Consider the following 21,572-nt stretch of genomic DNA (forward strand, 5'->3'; position numbering starts at 1 on the left):
AACCAGTTTATAATATCAATAAGGCACCTCAGGGATTTGTGATATATGGCCAATATACCACGGCTCCGCGCTGCGTCGTGCATAAGAACAGCCCTTAGCCGTGGTATATTGGCAATATACCACACCCCCTCAGGCCTTATTGCTTAAATATACAACTGTCATGTATAGCCTACCTGAACCTGCATGATATGAGACGTCCTCGTGCTCTCTCCCAGCTTGGATAGAAAGTTGTGGTGCGTAAAACCAGTCCATTAATGCCAATTAATACAGTCAGTCCACCCTCATTTTCAAGTACATTTCAAATTGACTGAGTACAACAAACATATTCACAAAGTCACTTGTTCACTGCACCAAATCAATCCTACAATTGGCATACATATTACATTACAAGTATCTGCTTTTCACAATACATTATTCACATAACTTTTGATATGATTTTCTTGTCATTTGTTAAAATACATACTAAATATGACTTAATCAATTAGTTCAAAACTGATAACTAGTAAAACAAATTGTATAGTGTATACCAAAAGTAAAGTGTCTAGTTTACATATACAAAGTGTACAAAACATTATGAACAGCTAGGCCCAAATTCACAAAACACTTCTTACGGAAAAACTTAAGAAGCTTCTTAAGAAGAAAAAAAAAAAGTTAATAAGATAGTTCGTAAGTGCAATTTCTCAACAATATCTTAAGATGTAACGATTTTAATTTTTTAAATAATCAATACTGAAACTTTGAGATTACGTTTGTTAGTGAATTAACCATGTTGAATTGCTTTCATGATCTTATTCTCTCACTGCCCAGAGTTTACACAAGGGTTTAGCTATCTTGGAATTAAGAACAAATCCAATAACTTTATTTTCAAGAATCTAATTTCTTCTTAACTGTTTGCTTAAAGAGAAACATAATAGCAAAATTATTATTTATATACCATGCTTATTTATTTCCACTTAATTGCATTTTTTTACTTTTAGATTTGTGTGTATTGTTGTGAATTGTTAGATACTACTGCAATGCCAATAGTGTGCAAAGCTGTCATCAAGGCAAAGGGTGGCTACTTTGAAGAATCTCAAATATAAAATATATTTTGATTTTTTTAACATGTTTTTGGTTACTACGTGATTCCATATGTGTTATTTTATAGTTTTGATGTCTTCACTATTATTCTACAATGTAAAAAAAAATTGTAAAAATAAAGAAAAGACCTTGAATGTGTAGGTGTATCCAAACTTTTGACTGGTACTGTAAGTATTCAGACCCTTTACTCAGTACTTTGTTGAAGCACCTTTGGCAGTGATTACAGCCTCGAGTCTTCTTGGTTATGACACTATAAGCTGTATTTGGGGAGTTTCTCCCATTCTTCTCTGCAGATCCTCTCAAGCTCTGTCAGGTTGGATGGGCCACTCAAGGACATTCAGAGACTGGTCCCGAAGCCACTCCATTGTCTTAGCTGTGTGCTTAGGGTCGTTGTCCTGTTGGAAGGTGAACCTTCGCACCAGTCTGAGGTCCTGAGCACTCTGGAGCAGGTTTTCATCAAGGATCTCTCTGTACTTGGCTCTGTTAATCTTTCCCTCTATCCTGACTAGTCTCCCAGTCCCTGCCGCTGAAAAACATTCCCACAGCATGATGCTGCCGCCACCATGCTTCACCGTAGGGATAATGCCAGTCCTTATGTTCTTTCAATGTTCTTTCAGTACTCTGGCAGAGGAGCAGTCCAGGTGTGCAATGTGTGAAGAGGTGTCAAGGGATCAATTCTCTATCACCTGTGGAAACAGGTTCTGCAGACAGTGCATCACCAGATACTGGGAGCAGCCTGGTTCTTTTGGAGACTATGGCTGTCCTCAGTGTAGAAAGAGATCCAGAACACGTCCAGTACCAAAGCAACTAAATGAACTCAATGATGCAAGAGGCTCTGAAAAGAGTAAGACCATTTGTTTCGTTGTTCAAACCATGCTTATGTTTTGTGTATATCACATTTTTAGTTAGCACTATTCATTTAGTAAGCATGTGTTAGGAAAATACATAAAATAACAATAAAGTGAATGTATTTATTTGATACACGTCCTTTTCACTCTTCCCTTGTAGTGGATGACAGCCTGCAGAGAGCTTTAAAGAACCATAAAGTGAGTCTGAAAGGGAGGTATGAATGTGTGATAGAAGGCATCGTAAAAGCAGGAATTCAAACTCTCCTTAACAGGATTTACACAGAGCTCTACATCACAGAAGGAGAGAGTGAAGAGGTTAACAATGAACATGAGGTGTGGCAGCTAGAGACAGCATCCAGAATGCCAACCTCACAGGACACAGCAATCCACTGCAATGACATCTTCTACCGACCCTACTCCCCCCGAGTGTCCTGTGGGGCGGACGTACGTTCCGCTCGAGGTTCGTGATCGTCTTATTTATTGGGCTCATACATCACCCTCCTCTGGACATCCAGGTATTGGCCGGACAGTGCACTGCCTTAGCGTGAAATACTGGTGGCCAACGTTAGCTAAGGATGTGAGAGTTTATGTCTCCTCCTGCTCGGTGTGTGCCCAGTGTAAGGCGCCTAGACATTTGCCCAGGGGTAAGTTACATCCCCTGCCCGTTCCACAACGACCATGGGCCCACCTCTCGGTGGATTTTGTAACCGACCTACCCCCTTCCCAGGGGAATACCACCATTTTGGTCGTTGTGGATCGGTTCTCCAAGGCCTGTCGTCTCCTCCCAATGCCGGGTCTCCCTACTGCCCTACAGACCGCCGAGGCCCTATTTACCCACGTGTTCCGACACTATGGGGTCCCCGAGGATATTGTGTCTGACCGAGGTCCCCAGTTCACCTCCAGAGTCTGGGGGGCGTTCATGGAACGCTTGGGGGTCTCGGTGAGCCTTACCTCGGGGTACCACCCAGAGAGCAATGGGCAGGTTGAACGAGTCAACCAGGATGTGGGTAGGTTTCTGAGGTCCTATTGCCGGGACCGGCCGGAGGAGTGGTCTAGGTATATCCCCTGGGCAGAGATGGCCCAGAACTCTCTCCGCCACTCCTCCACCAACTTAACACCTTTCCAGTGTGTTTTAGGGTATCAGCCGGTCCTGGCACCATGGCACGAGAGCCAGATCGAGGCCCCTGCGGTGGACGAGTGGATTCGGCGCTCGGAGGAGACGTGGGACGCTGCCCATGTCCATCTGCAGCGGGCCATCCGTCAACAAAAGGCGAGCGCCGATCGCCACCGCAGTGAGGGACCGGTGTACGCACCGGGAGATCGAGTCTGGCTCTCGACTCGAAACCTACCCCTCCGCCTGCCCTGCCGGAAGCTGGGTCGGCGGTTTGTGGGGCCCTTTAAAGTCCTGAGAAGATTGAACGAGGTGTGTTACAGGTTACAACTGCCTATTGAGTACAAGAATATTAACCCCTCGTTCCATGTGTCTCTTCTCAGGCCGGTGGTAGCTGGCCCACTCCAAGAAGATGAGATAGGAGTGACCCCTCCGCCCCCTTTGGACATCGAGGGGGCCCCGGCGTACAGGGTCCGGACCATCTTGGACTCGAGGCGCCGGATGAGTGGTCTCCAGTATCTCATGGAGTGGGAGGGGTACGGTCCGGAGGAACGGTGCTGGGTGCCTAGGAGGGACATCCTAGATCCATCCCTCCTGACTGAGTTCCACCGTGGGCATCCCACGCGCCCGGGTCCGCGTCCTCCTGGCCGTCCCCCGAGGCCGGGGTCGGCGCACGGCTGGAGCCGCAGCGTCAAGGGGGGTACTGTCACGGTTTCGGCCGAGACTGCTCCTCCTCCTGGTTCGGGCAGGCTTCGGCGTTCGCCGTCCCCGGAGTACTAGCTGCCACCGTTGAATGTTTCGTGGTGTGATTGCTTTGGTCTGTCTTGTACACCTGTGTCTGTTTGTGTTCTGATTACGTGTCCTATAAGTTCCCTGTTTGGTATTGGTTAGATTGTGTGTTGTTGTCTGCCTGTATTTTCGGAGCTGCGTTTTGACACTCTGTTTGTTTGTTTAGTGTTTACGCATGGTTTACGTATTCAATCGCCTCTGTTTGTTTTCGAGGCCGTGTATTGTAATTTAGCACTTTTGACTTGTAAAGTCTGTTGGACGAAGCCTCTGTGTCCTGCGCCTGACTCCTCCACCACATCCACATCGGTTCAACTGACAGTCAAAAATCTCTTCCCAACTATTTTGCAATCTATATGGGACGGCTGTCAATCCTTTGGTCCTTAAATGAAACTGATATACTTTTTTATTTACCACAGTTTTCCTTAACCAATTATGTTCTTTAATGCAAGGCCGACAGACAAGTTCCTTACTTTCTCCCCCTTCCACTTTCCTCTTCCATTTTTGCGGTAAGGCTGCAATTATTTGGTTGTAATTGTGGGTAGAGCAGACATTTCCATATGTTTTTGTTAGCTGCATGTGCGACATAACTCCACCAGTCCTACCGATGATATCATTTATGAAGATTATACCTTTTTTAAACATTTGTCAAAAAATAAAGTTTTTTTGTCAATTAGTATATTTGAATTTAACCACAATTTTTGTTGCATTATTTGTTCTGTCGTTTCTGGAGGATTAAATTGAAATTGCAACCAACTTTCTATGGCTTGTTTTAGAAATAGTGATATTTGGGAGATTATTTCCTTTTCAAATAACTGAAAATGAGTGGTTGTAATCTGAATAAAGGGAAAAAGGCCATTCTTGAACATTACTACATTAATCTTACTAATTTGCTTGAGAACCAGTTCGGATTTAAGTATAACTTTTGTATGACTAAAGCTTTTAGTGATTGGTCTAATGCTATAATATTTCATAATTTCTGTCCTCTGAATTCATATTCATTATATAAATAGGCGCTTTTAATTTTGTCTGGCTTGCCGTTCCAAATAAAATTGAATATTTTTTTCTCATATAATTTAAAAAACTGTTCGCTAGGCGTAGGCAAGACCATAAGCAAATAGGTAAACTGGGATAATATTAAAAAGTTAATCAGAGTGATTTTTCCACAAATTGACAGGTATTTACCTTTCCATGGTAGAAAGATCTTATCTATTTTTGCTAACTTTCTATTAAAATGTATTGAAGTGAGATCATTTATTTCCTTTGGGATATGTATTCCGAGTATATCCACATCACCATCAGACCATTTTATTGGTAAACTACATGGTAATGTAACATTTTTATTTTTTTAGTGATCCAATAATCCAGAGAGGTTAGAAAATGTATCTAGATCCTCTATGAGGCTGTGGAGGGATTCTAGTTGTGGATTTAAAAGAAAACATGAATCATCAGCGTACAATGACACCTTTGTTTTTAAGCCCTGGATTTCTAATCCTCTGATATTAATATTGGATCTGATTTTAATAGCTAACATCTCGATGGCCACAATAAATAGATATGCCGATAGTGGACAACCTTGTTTCACTCCTCTTGACAGTTTAAAACTTTCTGAGAAATAGCCATTATTTACTATTTTACACCTAGGGTTACTATACATGATTTTGACCCATTTAATAAGAGATTCTCCAAAATTGAAATGCTCCAGGCATTTATATATAAACCTCAGTCGTACTTTATCAAATGCCTTTTCGAAGTCTGCTATGAATAGCAGGCCTGGTTTCCCATATTTTCCATAGTGTTCTATTGTTTCCAATACTTGCCTTATATTATCTCCAATGTATCTTCCATGTAAAAAAACCTGTCTGATTAGAATGAATAATATCCGACAATACCTTTTTAATTCTATGCGCTATACATTTTGCTAGAATTTTTGCATCACAACACTGAAGTGTAAGGGGGCTCCAATTTTTTTAATGGACTGGATCTTTATATTTTCCACTTGTATCCTGTTTCAGTAATAATGAAATCAGACCTTCTTCTTGAGTGTCTGATAATCTACCATTTACATAGGAGTGGTTAAAACATGCCAATAACGGTCCTCTTAGTATATCAAAAAGGTTTGGTATACCTCGACTGGTATGCCATCCAACCCTGGAGTTTTCCCGGACTTAAAGTCTTTAATTGCATCCAGAAGTTCCTTCTCTGTAATTTCACCTTCACATGAGTCTTTCTGTATGGCTGTTAATTTTACATTATCAATAGAAAAAAAATCTCTACAATTAGATTCTGTTAGAGGAGATGGAGGCGACTGAAAAGAAAACATATGCTTAAAGTACTTTGTTTCCTCCTTCAAAATATCATTTGGTCAATTGTAACCAGTTTCATAAAATTATTTTTGGTAGCATTCCTATGTTGAAGATTAAAAAATAATTTTGTGCATTTTTCCCCATATTCCATCCAGTTTGCATTATTTTTATAATATATTACACTTGATCTTTCTTGAATAAGTTTCTCAATTTCTTTTGGTTTTTCCTCTAATTTATTCTGAGCCTATGTTACAGTTTTTATTGCCATCTATCTGTTCTGTTAGACTTTCTATTTCCTTTGTTAGTATAAACTCTTTTGACCTAAATTGCTTTTGTTTTCAAGATGAGTACTGATTTGCATGGCCTCTAAAGGCACATTTAAAGTTGTCCCATACAATAAGGGGATTTGCTGTACCTATATTATGTCGGAAAAAGTCAGTTATAAATTCCTTTGTTCTAATTATAAATCAATTATCATTCAATAGGCTTTGATTACATTTCCAATATCCTCGCCCAATTCAGTAAGAGTAATGTATATGCCAATTATATGATGGTCCGACCGCATTCAGTCCCCTATCAACAAATTTCAAACTTTTGGTTCCAACGAGAATGAGATAAGAAAGAAGTCAAGACGACTAGCTTGATTGAGTCTCCGCCATGTATATGTCACTAGATCAGGATATTTAAGCCTCCATATATCTACTAGTTCTAATGTATCCATGACGTTCACGATTTCCTTAAGAGCATGTGGGTGATTGTTTGTGGTGTGATTTCCTTTACGGTCCATTGAGCTATTTAAAACAGTATTATAATCCCCCACCATAATAATATTGTCTTGAATTGCTTGCAGGGTTGATCATTTATTATATATATTGTCAAAGAAGTGTGGATCATCATTATTTGGTCCGTAAAGGTTAATGAGCCATATCTGTTGATGGTCCAATAACATATTTAAAATAATCCATCTACCTTGCGTATCTATTTGGACAATTTGCACATTCGGATCGAAATTACTATTAATTAATATCATCACCCCTTTTGAATTTCTTTGCCCATGGGATAAGTATATTCCCCCCATTCCTTTTTTCCTCGCAACTTCATCTCGAATTGCTGAATGAGTTTCCTGTCTACAATAGATATTATATTCCTTCTCTTTGAGCCATGTAAATATTGTTCTTCTTTTGTTATTATCAGCTAAGCCATTACAATTACAACTGGCTATACTTATTTCACCATACACCACAATGAGATACAAGTTTCAAGTCTATTTATCATTATATATGTTTGTAAATTTACCAATAAAAAATACCGTAATGATTGAGTGTCCATATAGCTGTACCGTGATATTTGCATTGCTAGTGAGTAACCCTTCAATTGTTCTCCACTAATTCCCCCGCTAAAGCCCCTCCCCATCCCAAGTTTAGCCGTCATCCCATTGATCGGCATCCCACCCACGTCCCTCCGGATCCCTAAGGCTCCGAGAGGCCAGGACCCATCCATCGAAAACAGCACACAGTGCCACCCACAAAACAGAAGCAGATTAACCACCAAAAGCATTTCCAATGCTGTCACCTCTCTCTCTCTCTCTCTCTCTCTCTCTCTCTCTCTCTCTCTCTCTCTCTCTATATATATATATATATATATATATATATATATATTAGGGGTGTAACGATTCGTTTTAACAATGATTCGATTTGTATCACGATTCGTGGTTGTCGATACGATTCAAGGACGATATTGGTTCATTTAGAACGATACGATCCGAAACGATTCAGTGACTTGAAATCGATTCAGTAACCTTTTAGCCAAAAAATTCAACCAGTGTGACTGAAATAAATACCTGGATACTGGACAGTGCAGGTGAAGTTTCCTAGATTCCTGTTTCTTGTAAGGACCGCAATGGTGGCTTGATAATTTCTCGCTCGTCGGCTTCTCCTCTGTCATCCGCCATGCTATGCTTTGTTGTCTTGGCGCCTTTGCGCTGCTGCTGGCGCAATGACGTCACGGATAGGCAGACTGAATCGAGTAATGTTTAAAGCCTTTATCATTAAAAGTGCTAAGAAAAAACATCCATATAAAGTCTGACGTGCTTAAATCCAATGGGTTATTTCCTAGTATCGATACAATCGATTTATTACATTTAAAAACTATGTTAGATCGATATATGTTGTCCAAAAGGCCAACTCGCAGAGCACAGATCGATGTAGTTGGATCATAGGAATATAAATCGATACATCGATGTAGTAGATGGATCGTTACACCCCTAGTAAAAACACTCCAGTGCGCAAAACAGGGGCACTGGAAAATACAAGGCACACAGGGAATATTCCCGGCGAATCAAAATACATGGAGCTCCACCGAGCTTCTCTCTCCTCCACAATAAACAATCACACACAAAGACAAGGGGGCAGAGGGAACACTTATACAGGTACTAATGAGGGGATATGAACCAGGTGTGTGTAATAAACAAGACAAAACAAATAGAATGATGAGATGAGGAGCGGCAGTGGCTAGAAGGCCGGTGACGACAAACGCCGAAGCCTGCCCGAACAAGGAGAGGGGCAGCCTCGGAGGAAGTCGTGACAGATACTGTATATTTTTGAAAGAATACTATATTTCCCTTGACAGAGTAATGCTGAATGTAAAAATGGCTCAACTTACCCCACTCTCCCCTACACATGATGTAACATTTGTTTACGATTGACAGATAATGTTTAAATGCAAAACACTTTATTTTGTGATGGGGCCCTCGGCTCAGTTTGGGAACCTTAATCCAGGCTGGACAGCAGGAACTCAACCTGTATTTCTAGATTCCCCATCACCTCCCCCGAGAGCCTCTCTGGGCTTTCATAGATTGACTCAGTGAGGTTGAAGATGGATTCTAGCCATGCCTTCATCTGGCCCTGTTGACGACAGACACATCATCAACTATTATTGAGAGAGAGAGAGAGAGAGAGAGAGAGAGAGAGAGAGAGAGAGAGAGAGAGAGAGAGAGAGAGAGAGAGAGAGAGAGAGAGAGAGAGAGAGAGAGAGAGAGAGAGAGAGAGAGAGAGAGAGAGAGAGAGAGAGAGAGAGAGAGAGAGACAAATGTACCTTAACAAGGAGGTAGAAGTTCCCAGCAGCCTCTGTCCAGGCTCCTCCAGGAGGGTGAATCCTCATTATGACTTCCAGGAGCAGATAAAGGAAGCTACCAGGCTTCTGGAGAAGGAACAGGGGACATGAGTGAGTGTCTACAGATCTGATATGACAACAGTGTGTATAGCATAGATAAACAACAGGATGTTCCATTCTTAGGGCCACTTACAGATATAGGAAGAGATGTCTTTCCTTCTAGAAGGCTTAGTAGAACGAATTCATAAAAAACATCTGCGAAGTTGATGCGGTCGATCTGAAGTCAAACAAATAGGATAATTACATAATCTTCATTGACAAGCACTTTAGAAAGTCTCATTGAGTAGATGTTAGATGAGAAGACGGTGCCTGCAGCTAACGCTCAAGCTTGTATGTAGACCTACTCCTACGAGCCATCTCCTGCTCTAGTCGCTCCCCTGTTTGCTGGCTCATTAATGAAGTTCACCAGTAGGTCGTAGGCCTGCTGGAAACTGCCTCACGTCCTCAAAACAAAACAATCATAAAATTCCTTAAAACTTAGATCATAAACTCAAAGATTCAGGTCTGTAATTCAAAGGGCCTCCGATTGTTTGGCTAGTATGACGTTGAAACTTTTCAACTAAACCCTATGAATCACTGTTGCCTAAAGGTAACCCACTGTGCAAGAACTGGTTGAATCAATGTTGTATCAATAAAAAATGTCAATGTGATGATGTTGAATCAAAGTGGGAAACTGATTGGATTTGAAAGAAGTCATCAACGTAAGGGAATTTCGTCTTTTAACCTAAATCCAATTACGTTAATTTTTGGGGGGATTTCACATTGAATTCACATTAGTTGACAACTCAACCAAATGTAAATCAAAACGAGACGTTGAAATGACATCTGTGCCCAGTGGGAACTATATATCTGGTCTGATGAACGTTGCACAATTATGTAATTGGTTACCTGCTGGTTGAGCTCGGATAGTCCACTCAACACCATCCTCCCAGCGTGGGTGAGGTAATTGAGGGAGGTACTGTCTGAGGATGTCAGAGCCTGTGAGAACAAGACAGTACATTTACAAATAGTCCAGAAATGTTCATGAAGTGAAATACAAAAGGTGCTAAATTCACATTTTCTCACCTCCATAGCACGTCTGATACCGGCCAGCCTCAGAGAGAAGTTGGTTGTCCCTTGGTTTTCAAAGTAACGCCTGTAAATAGAAATGTTCAATAACAAATGTTCAACCTAAGAAGCTAAAACATCAGTGCCATGAAATTAAGAAATTATTTTATGTTAGCCTATATTATAACTGCAGGATTCAGAAAGACCATACCAATGTAGGATCTTAATTTGATCACTCTTTTGTTGCTGAGAATTTTCCTGCACGGCAGGAAATGCAAACTTGTAGCGTATTTGGAATTTTCAAGTTTGTAATTTCCACTTTGAAATTTTAGACTCGATTTGCCCTAACGAAAAATGTATCCTGTTGCTGCAGGATTATTTTCCTGCTGTAGCAAACTGTCTCAAATTAAGATCCTACATCTGTATAACTACAATATTGGGCAGATTATTTCAAAGCAAAGGTTTTTACTATAGATGAACACATGAAAGCGAACCCACCGCAACTGGGGCACATCTGCAGCATTATTTTGCTCCTCCACAAACTCCTCCTCAAACTCCTAAAACAGACATCACATTAACTTAAACTCTACTAAACTGCATTTCACCTGCAACATCAACTGAAGCAGACAAAACATTCAGTGACATCATAACAATACTTTCATCTTGACCTAACAACTTGACCCTTGACAGACAACACAAACCTATCGATACCAAAACAATGACACACACCTGTACACACAAGTACAAATGAAATAAGAATTATTGACTGTAGAAAGAGTTTTACCTGAGGAGTGCTGTCAGGGGTCTGGTCCTGGTCCTGGGTGGAGTGGTAAGGTGGAGGGGACTGGGAGGGGAATCGGAAGGGAAAGGGGGAGGCGGAGAATTCTGGGGGAACTGGTGAGAGGAGCCAGAGGACGGCTCATGAGGGGTGGTGATGATGTCAGAGGTGGAGAACTGATATGCCATCATCTCATCCCCCCTCTCCTGGTACCCCTCCACTGTGGTGGAGATATCCACCTGCTGTTTAACACACAACATGTGACACTGTCAGCCCAACACTGAAAACCACCATATTGAAAACCCCTCAACCAAACACTGAAATAAATCATAACACAGAGAAACAACGGGGTGTACCTGGGCATCCTCATAATAGGTGAACTCAGACCTCCTCTTGACAAGGCAGGACATGAGTCCATGGATCCTTCTACCAAGGAACTAAAAATGAGGCAAGAGATTAGAACGTGTAATTTCATTTTCTGTCAACATGTATTTATTCAAATAGGTAAATGGACATTTGCCACTTTAAATTTTTTTCTGTGAAAAATTGCCTGACTGTACCTTAATACCAGTCAGCTTCTTGTTGGTGAGGACCACCTGGACGAGACCCTTTAAAAGAGACAGAGAAACATTACATTTCATCCAGGAAATATAAGTAGACCTATAGCATGTGCGTCATTTGACACAAATCAGGTGCATTTGAGACGAAAGACCAGTTGAGAATCTCTCACCCATGGGTCCAGGATTTTTTCTTGGATGACTCTGCTCCACCACAGCTGCTTCTCCACTCCCCTCACAATGCACAGGTGATGCATGTCCTCTTCATTTTGCTATAAAGAAAAAACTCCTTCAGTCTCCAGACCTCTCTCTATATGTTAGCTGTAGATGTCTATAACATTTGGCAGGCGATTTCAGTTCTGAGTATAATCCCTGGCAGTGATATAGAGCCCACATGATGTTCGTACGACAAGTTTCCCCTAGGTTTCAATTAGGGACAGACATACAAAAGAAAACCAAGAGACAATTGGGAGTTCAAATACACAGGTGTGTTCATAAATGTTAAGAATATGTCTGAAGTACCTGCACTCGTCCATAATGGATATTCCAGTAATGGAAATGAAACGAACCCCAGTTCCCAACCAGCTGCAACTTCTCATAGGGAAAACCAGAGTCTTCCCTATTTGGCTGAAAAACAAAGACATCCCCTAATTATAGAGATTGCTCTGTGATTAATAAGACACACAATTGTGGAGATAGAGGACATGGTAATGTGTACTATTACTAATCAGCTATGACTGTCTAATAATGTGATTGACTACCTGTGAATGGCTATCTGAAGGTGCTGACAGTTCGTCAAGCACTAGCCTCCCAGCTTCAGTGAGGTGAATGGTAGGCTCCTCAATAACCAATTTGGAAGTCTGTGAAAAAAAAGGGAACAGGGTAAAGTAAATTCTCCCTATAAGATCAGATGAGCTTTGGTTAATAATGTGTTTGGTTACCTGTGTGTTTAACACTGCAAGCTCTGTTACCAGCATTCTCCCAGCACGAGTGAGGTAGTAGACTGGTTTGGCCTTGGAGAAGACAGGCTATGAAGACAAGGGAATATGTTTTTTCATTATGTGGTTTTATAGAAAACTAGTGACTTGATGTTAATCTTTAATATCCTCTAAAGACCAGAGAGTATCAGAATGGATAGACTCACAAAGATAGGAACACACAAGGGTCCAGACCAAGGGATTAAAGCCAGACAGGACCGGAGCCCAACCTCCTCATCCACATACTAAGGAACAAGACAGGATTAAATTAAGAGTCAGTTTGAATGATAGACAGGTAGCCTATAGGACTGACAGACTGGAATGGGGAGGATCGCAAGAGGAGGCCACTGCATGATAGATTCTAAGACAATTGGCAGTTGAAATACACATGTCTGTGTTCAAAGGTTAAGGAAACATCTGAGGTACCTGCCTATGAATGGTTACCTGTTCATTTTGAGAGGACAGTTCCTCCCATACCATCCTCCTAGCAGGAGTGAAACTGATGATAATGGGCTGCTCCATTGTGAAAATCTGAGAAAATGAGGGAACAGCTTTAAAGATATCAAAGTATTCTACTAGTGGATACTGAAGGTAATTATCCCTATTAGATCAGATGAGTAATGGTTAATAATCTGAATGGTTACCTGTGTGTTTAACATTGCCATCTCTCTCACCAGCATCCTCCCAGCGTGGGTAAGATAATAAATTGGCTGCAGTTTGACAGGCTATAAAAAAAGGGAATATGTTTACAGAAATGTATTTCCAGAAGTTTCTTTTAGAAAAAGTTATGTTTATGTTTAAGCCCCCTAAAGACCAGAGAGTATCAGAATGGATGGACTTACAGCGTTTGAAACCCACAGAGGTCCAGACCAAGGGATTAAAGCCAGACAGGGCTGCTGCCGAACCTCCTCATCCACGTACTAAGGAACAAGACAGGATCAATTTAAGAGTCAGTTTGAATGATAGACTGGTACTGTATAGGACTAAAATATTGGCATAGGGAAGATTGCAAGAGGAGGCCACTGCAATGATAATAGTTGAAATACACAGGTCTGAGATATAAATGTTAAGAACATGTCTGAAGTACCTGCAGATGAATGGCTACCTCTTCAAGCTGAGAGGACAGTTCATCCAATACCATCATGCCAGCACGAGAGATGAAAATGTGCTGCTCAATCTTGCAAATCTGTAAGAAAATGAGGGAACAGTTTTAAGGGCATCAAAGTATCCCACTACCATTGTAGATACTGAAGGTAATCCTGCCAATTAGATAAAATGAGCTTTGTCCAATAATCTGCATGGTTACCTGTGTGTTTAACACTGCCAGCTCTCTCACCAGCATCCGTCCAGCATGGGTAAGGTAATAAGTTGGCTGCAGTGTTACAGACTATTACAAAAATAGGGAATATGTTTACAGAAATGTATTTTCATATTGTTCTACAGAAAGCATCATGTTTATGTTTAAGTTACATAAACCAGTCTAAAGACCAAATAGTATCAGAATGGATGGACTTACAGAGCTGGGAACCCACAGAGGACCAGACCAAGGGATTAAAGCCAGACAGGTCCGCTGCCCAACCTCCTCATCCACATACTAAGGAACAAGACAGGATCAAATTAAAAGTCAGTTTGAATGATAGACAGGTAGCCTATAGGTCTGACAGACTGCTATAGGGAGGATCACAAGAGGAGGCTACTGCATGATAGATTCTGAGACACTACACAGGTCTGTGTTGAAAGGTTAAGGAAACATCTGAGGTACCTGCATATGAATGGCTACCTGTTCATTTTGAGAGGACAGTTCATTCCATACCATCCTCCTAGCAGGAGTGAAACAGATGAAAATGGGCTGCTCCACTGTGAATATCTGTGAGAAAATGAGGGAACGAACATCAAAGTATTTCACTACCGTAGTGGATACTGAAGGTAATCCTGCCTATTAGATCAGATGAGCTTTGTCCAATAATCTGCATGGTTACCTGCGTGTTTAACACTGCCAGCTCTCTCACCAGCATCCTCCCAGCATGGGTAAGGTAATATGTTGGCTGCAGTTATAAAAAATAGGGAATATGTTTACAGAAATGTATTTCCATATTGTTCTTCAGAAAACGTCATGTTTATGTTTAAAGTACATAAACCAGTTTTAAGACCAGAGAGAAGACCAAAGAGTATCAGAATGGATGGACTTACAGAGCTGGGAACCCACAGAGGTCCAGACCAAGGGATTAAAGCCAGACAGGGCCGGTGCCCAACCTCCTCAACCACATACTAAGGAAGAAAATCAGGATCAATTTATGAGTCAGTAAAATGACAGTTTGAATGACAGATTGTTATTGAACCAATCCTGCTAATGAAGCAGTATTGTTATAGCCTGGGTGCCAGTCTGTTTCAGCTCTCTGTCCACTCCTTATGGGATTGTGATGCCAATATCATATTGCCACGATGGAATTGGCAAGAGAGCAGAAAGACTGGCACCCAAGCTATTGATAGGCCTGCAGCATTCTTACCTGAACAAGGACTGGGTCCTCCTGGTCCAGGGTGGGCTCATTATCTTTATGAAAAACAATAAAGGATTGTTTTCTCTAAGTTTAAGAAATACTAGCTACAAGACACCAGACATCTGTCCATGTAGTTAGGCTGATCATATATTTACTTGTGTTTTATATTGTATGACATCAAATGTATTTATGTGTCTGCATAATGTACCAACATGTTCAATTAAACCTAAAGCAACGGTTTGGTTTCAAAGGAGCAAGTTTGTTTGTTGTTGTTAATCTAGGGCTACACTGTAAAAAATGTCATCACCATGATTGCTACCTAAATGACACCCTATTCCCTATTTAGTGCACTACTTTTGACCAGCGCCTTTTAACCATAGAACTATGGGTCCTGGTCAAAATAAGAAATAGGATATTGGGTGGCATTTGGGACTATTACTATTTAGACATTGTCAAATATGTAAACTTACCCTCCTCAACCGTGACAACACGGTCCACGCTCTCCACGGTGGCCAGTGCATCCTCACCGATACCGTAATATTTGCTATATGTGGTCCTCTGTAGCTCAGCTGGTAGAGCACGGCGCTTGTAACGCCAAGGTAGTGGGTTCGATCCCCGGGACCACCCATACACAAAAAAAATGTATGCACGCATGACTGTAAGTCGCTTTGGATAACAGCGTCTGCTAAATGGCATATTATTATTATTATTATAAAAGTAGACTGCCGAACCGGTCGCAAACAACAGGTCAGCTGCACACAGAAGCGACCTCTCGCGGAGGAATCTCAGCGGGGTCGCTTTCAACAAACGACTGAACATAGACCTACTCATTATCGCTCTACATACTGCAGTGATTTTGACTGAGTTCAAAACCATCTGACAATTCTTTCTTAGAATTACAGGGTTTTATAGGGACCATTAATACGTCAAAGTCTTCCATAAGTCATGGTTGGCTATGTCACAATGGGATAAACATGTTTATCAAACTGATTAAAAACACTCAACAGTGACATCAATTAAATTGAATTTTGAGCATGATTTGGGAGTTTATACAATTGTAAACTATGAAACCATTGTTTAGAGAACAGTAGGAGTATAACCATTTAGAAAATACTGTATCTATGGCTCTGAGTAGGAGTAGAAGGGACAGCGTCACAATGCGCTCGCCATGGTTCTGAAAAAGAACGTTGCTGCGTTCATCAGCTCTGTGATGTTCTAGGCGGAGACACTCACTGAACCACTCACTTTCACGTTCAAGGTGTCAAAGCGTTCAACCAACATGCATTGGACTAAAACATCATTCAAATAGTTACTAAAAAGCCTACAGATATGTTTTACATTATTATTTTAAATATCCTGCATAAATCAGCTGAGATAGCCTACTCTTCTCATCTCTTCGCCCTCCTGCCCTGGTGGTTATATCTGAGCGTTTTGATAACTGATTGATAATTTGGATTATTCATATCCAAAGTGAAATGCTGATGGTGTCATATTTATAATGTAGGCCTAGTAGCCCACGTTTCATGACATAACCCTAATCCTAAAATAGACTAAAATTGAAACCCTGGGCGAGCACACAAGCTCTGGCTGTACAGCCGGCAACAATAATACATCCAAAGAGGGTGGCTGTTGAGGAAAACCAGTACACCAACACAAATCTTCATTAGGAGATAAAAGTAATCAGAGGCTAAAAGAAAATGGCAGACAATAGAAATCGAATGCGTATGTTACGGCTGGTTAGTGTTTTAATTACGAAGGACTCCCACAAATCTATTGTCTCTCTAAAAAACTGTAGGCTGCATATTGGTGGTCAAAGTGGTCGAAACGGTGTAGTGATCCTCGCTAATACAGTGAGCCACATTACAATTCTGACCAAGTGGGTTAAATCTGTTGGAGCGATGCGTAGGGTGTGTGCCTTTCACGCATGTAACCTGGGTTCGCTTCCCCGCCCCTTGTTTGCTACACTATTTTAGGAAAGGGACATCTTCATGACCAACAATCTTACTCTAAAAACGTTTGTGAAAAAAGTTTGGTCAGTCTGTGAAAGTTAGAAAAGGTTGGTTAGTCTGTGAAAGTTAAAAACTTCCAGCAGGAATTGACAGTCATCAGTCAAGGTGGTTGGATTATATAGCTACAGTGGTGCTATGGTTCCAAAAGTGCTGGTGATAAAATTAACATTACTGGCATACACATTTCAAAACAAAAGCCTATGATCAGGTATGGAGTTTTGGAAATGTTGTTAAACCCAACAGTCTATACTCTATAGCACAAAGTGTGATGTCCCCAATGATAAAATTGCATGTTACTCTAATTGTGAGATGTGTTACAGTTTACAATAGGCTACTTGGGTCTACTATACCTTCATCCTTTATTAAAGCATTCGGTTGCTAGCATTATCTCCACAAGCAAGGGGTATCCTGGGGAAAGACAAATCTTCTCCTCCCAGTAGACTAACTGGATCAAAGCCAGTAGCCTCCAACATTACTGCTAGATAGCCATGTAAACACGAACCTCAGTGGCAGAGCTAAAGCTCATCTGAGATCTTGCATAGGCTGCTGTTTACCATAATCAGGACATTTTTTACAAACCTTGGCGATACTTTCTTTGTTCTCGATTCGGAAGAAACTTGTCTCTTATGAACATCTGTGTGCAGTTGCAGGTGGAACTCCAAAAAACAGAGAATATTCAGAAAAATATTAAATCCACTTTTTGTATTGAGCGATAAATACCGCTTTCATATGTGTAGATCTTTCTTTTGGTCGCACTGTGGGAAGTGCTGTCATTAAGGCTACTTCTACAAGCGGCCGCAGCCGCTTCGCATAGAAACGACTAGTTACTGCAACGGTGTTGGGAAATGTGAGATGTACACAGCTAAAATGCCGAGGACTGTGCAAAAGGTGGATTTAATATATTTTTTGTCGAATTTTCTCTAGTTTTTGGAGTATGCTACCTGTAACTGCACACAGACGTTTATAAGATACACATTTCTTCCTAGGTTAGGGGTCTATAATTGTAAAATAAATGTGTTTGATTGAATAACTAGCCTAATCTAACTATCGTGGTCATACATCTGGACTCTTCATCATCATCATCAACACTTTGAATTACTAAGGAATATTCCTATAGCAACTGGTTGCTAGGGGAAACGAGACACTAGCATTATCCTCTTGTTGTGAGACTGAGAGGGAGGATTGGAGAAGTGCACGAGGAGGGGTGGGAAGCAGAGAAGACGGAGCATGGTTGAAATTCCACCAAATGGATAAGAAGAGGCAGACAAAGTTTGACACATTTATGTTTTCAGTGGTTGACCGACACGAATGAACGAGTAAACCTTGTTTTAGCCTAGTGAAGTATCACAAATTAATACCTCAGTATTAATTATCCACTGCACGGAATCTCCATGAGGGCACAAGTCTGCATGACGATTTTCGCGTAAAGAGAGGCAGCGCGGGAGAGCTGACTTGTCGCCTGGCAGGTATGTTCTGCTATTTTGAATAAAGCTAGCCATACAGCTAATATAAGTTTTAGGCTATTATTAATTTCGTATAGCTAACTAAATAAATGAAGCTATCTAACAGCAATGCTGTTGTGGGCTTACACATGTAATAATTACAACCAGGAGCCTATAATGGAGGAAGTCAGCTTTTCAGTCAGTCCTATCATTTATATTGAAAATAGGTTATTATAACACAAGGTAAACACACATTTACAATAATTGTTAGGTCTATGTTATTAGCCAAAAATTTACTGATACAAGTACAGAAACATTCATAGCCAGAGGCAACCTAGGCTACACTGCAATTAACACTATACTTATTATACACGCTATGTTCTACAGTGCTGATTCTAAGAACAGGGTTAATTCCCATAAAGTATTAGTATCTCTGTCTCTATCACATACATGCATGGCCAAGGAAGATAGGTTGCATAAACAGATACAAATATAGAGCTTTAACACCTCTGCTCTGGCTGTCTCGCTTGTGGATTTTCTTTCTCTTTGGGTGAAGGAATCGCCAAACAGCGCATCTAAGGCTTTCTTCTTACAAGGAGGTGACTCATTTGGAGCTACAATATAAGAAATATATTTCAAAATATAGTCATGTTTCTCATTAATACAAAACAACAACAATCTTTTATTGGTATCACATGAAACACACCTGTGGTCTCTTCATTGAATCCTGACAGCTTTGTGCTTGAGCTTCCCTCGTCTTCCTCCTTATTTCCCATTGCTTGCATCTATTGATGTAAGAATGTGTGAACTGTTCAAATTTCTGCTCTGTAATACTGCACACATAAATTTAGAGGAAGATAAAGAACAGATGAGATTTGAGAGAGGACAAATGAAAGGGGAGAAGAGAAAAGAGCAGAGGAAAGAGGAGAGAAGAGTTACCTGGTGGGACACTTCTGCCTCAAAAACCAGTTTTGTGTAGACCTGTTCTCTGTCCTCTTTTTCCAGGTAGGGCAGTTCTTTAAATCGCGGGTCCAACGCTGATGCTGTTTAAAGAACAAGAATATTGCATTCATTGCATTATTAAATTAAGTTGACCTGAAATTGCAAGTGATGACCACCTCCTCATACACAAAATAATCAGAAGATTAAACTTTAGTATGTTTAAAAGAAATGTGGCACAGTGATGATGTAAAGCCACCATGAACTAAGAATTGTATTGCAGATATCTTGTTTACTTTTCCATATGAAAAAACAACTCAAATTCAAACTTGAAAACGCAAAGGTGTGGCATTTTACAAATTAATACAGTCTAATAACCTAAAATATTAACCAAGTTGATTTTAATTAAGACTCCAAATTAATTACCTATGTTGAGACCATCTTGGGTGCCTCTGTAGCGTGTGGAGAGGTCACTGGCCATCACCCTCTTAATCTCTGCAACCAGGGTTGAGTCGTCTTCGCATGGCTGTAGGTGTTTCAGCAGTTTTGCTTGAAGAGGAGCAATTACAGAGAGAGTTGGCTGGTCTTCTTCACACATCACAGTGGTTGCCATTTTGACAGGACCCATCAACTGAACAATGTCATCCATGTTGGCAATATCACTCTCACTCAGCGTGCCTACACATCTGTGACCCCCTTTCGTAGATCCTTGGACATCAGAGTTGCCATTATAGCTGGCTGTTGTTCCAAAAAGCGTTCAAGCATTTCGAATGAACTGTTCCATCTGGTGATTATGTCTTGGATCAGTTTATGTTTTGGTAAATCCATCAGAGTTTGTTTTTCCTGTAGGGCGTGACATGCAATCGGGCTGCGGTGAAAATATCCAGCAATTTTTCGCACTTTCCCCAACAACCTGGAAGCACGGTCCACCCCAAACCCTTCTGCGAGGCAAGGTTGAGTGTATGTGCGAAGCAGGTAATGTGTGACTGAACTGGGCTTCTGCACCGCCACAATCATATTCCTGGCGTTATCTGTGACGATGGCAGGATTCTTGTCGTAGATTTTCCACTCCATGCAGGCTTCACGCAGTAACGCGCCAATATTTTTACCAGTATGGGCTTCATTTAAAACTCTGGTTAGCAGAACAAAGGTCTTCATTTTCCACTCCGGATCAATGTGATGAGAGGTAATTGTCACATACCCTTGATTTGAGCATGACGTCCAGCCATTTGTCGTTATCGCTACTCGTTCAGCTTGAGAAAGCGACAGCTTCACATCATTCTTAGTACTTTCGTACAATGCAGGAATAACCTTTTCTGAGAAGTGTGGTCGGCTTGGTATTGTGTACCTTGGCTCCAATGTTTGAATCATTTCACGGAATCCCGGATTTTCAACCACACTGTAGGATCGCATGTCTTTGCAGATAAACTTGGCAATTGTTGCCGTGATGTTTTTCGCCCGAACTGAGTTTTGGCCTAGTCTCTGACTAAACATGCAGGCGAGACCTGAGGCTTCTGCAGAGTTGACTTTACCTTTCGCTGCTGTAGCAGCGGGAACGCTGCAAGAGGTGCCTGGACGGTCGGTGTTGTGTGAAATCCCATGGCGCCTTAGTAGGTGGTTGGAGAGATTTGTCGATGTTGCCGTTGTACTTTACTTGACCTTTACATATCCTACAAACAGCGAGCGACTTATTTAGAACATCTCCGTCTTTGCAAAAGCCAAAGTGTTTCCACACACTGGACCGCAATGGTGGCTTGATAATTTCTCGCTCGTCGGCTTCTCCTCTGTAGTCCGCCATGCTATGTTTGGTTGTCTTTGCGCCTTTGCGCTGCTGTTGGCGCGATGATCGTCACGGATAGGCAGACTGAATCGAGTAATGTTTAAAGCCTTTATCATTAAAAGTGCTAGAAAAAACATCCATATAAAGTCTGACCGCTTAAATCCAATGGGTTATTTCCTAGTATCGATACAATCGATTTATTACATTTTAAAACGATGTTAGATCGATATATGTTGTCCAAAA

At 41.1% G+C, this 21,572-nt stretch overlaps 1 protein-coding gene and 2 long non-coding RNA genes across 4 annotated transcripts; all 3 read right to left on the reverse strand.

Annotated features, from left to right (window-relative positions):
- Positions 1-8,781: 8,781 nt before the first annotated feature.
- On the reverse strand, positions 8,782-11,941 carry LOC121551546. The gene is made up of 10 exons (XM_041864246.2): positions 11,858-11,941; positions 11,688-11,735; positions 11,484-11,564; positions 11,134-11,193; positions 10,848-10,906; positions 10,368-10,437; positions 10,191-10,280; positions 9,436-9,519; positions 9,225-9,329; positions 8,782-9,034 (listed from the first exon to the last, which is right to left on the reverse strand). Exons 1-10 carry the CDS (start codon positions 11,939-11,941, stop codon positions 8,900-8,902), a joined length of 816 nt encoding a protein of 271 aa, XP_041720180.2. The 3' UTR covers positions 8,782-8,899.
- Positions 11,942-13,539: 1,598 nt separating this feature from the next.
- Positions 13,540-14,011, reverse strand: LOC121551547. Its single transcript, XR_005997080.2, has 3 exons — positions 13,968-14,011; positions 13,749-13,847; positions 13,540-13,581 (listed from the first exon to the last, which is right to left on the reverse strand). It is a non-coding gene; the product is annotated as an uncharacterized LOC121551547 (long non-coding RNA).
- Positions 14,012-19,115: 5,104 nt separating this feature from the next.
- Positions 19,116-19,986, reverse strand: LOC123482513. Of its 2 annotated transcripts, XR_006657775.1 has the most exons (4): positions 19,976-19,986; positions 19,550-19,653; positions 19,317-19,395; positions 19,116-19,224 (listed from the first exon to the last, which is right to left on the reverse strand). It is a non-coding gene; the product is annotated as an uncharacterized LOC123482513 (long non-coding RNA). The 2 variants fall into 2 exon arrangements; XR_006657774.1 differs by lacking the exon at positions 19,976-19,986 and having other exon boundaries at positions 19,550-19,966.
- Between the last annotated feature and the right edge of the window lie 1,586 nt (positions 19,987-21,572).

Source organism: Coregonus clupeaformis, chromosome 35 (assembly GCF_020615455.1).
Source record: "Coregonus clupeaformis isolate EN_2021a chromosome 35, ASM2061545v1, whole genome shotgun sequence".
Lineage (NCBI taxonomy): Eukaryota > Metazoa > Chordata > Actinopteri > Salmoniformes > Salmonidae > Coregonus > Coregonus clupeaformis.

Coding starts and splice junctions, on each gene's coding strand:
- LOC121551546 (XM_041864246.2), bottom strand. CDS start 11,941: ATGCATCACCTGTGCATTGTGAGGGGAGTGGAGAAGCAGCTGTGGTGG. Junction 11,565..11,687: donor AGAAGCTGACTGGTATTAAG/GTACAGTCAGGC, acceptor CCTCATTTTTAG/TTCCTTGGTAGAAGGATCCA. Junction 10,907..11,133: donor CCCCTGACAGCACTCCTCAG/GTAAAACTCTTT, acceptor TGTCTGTTTTAG/GAGTTTGAGGAGGAGTTTGT.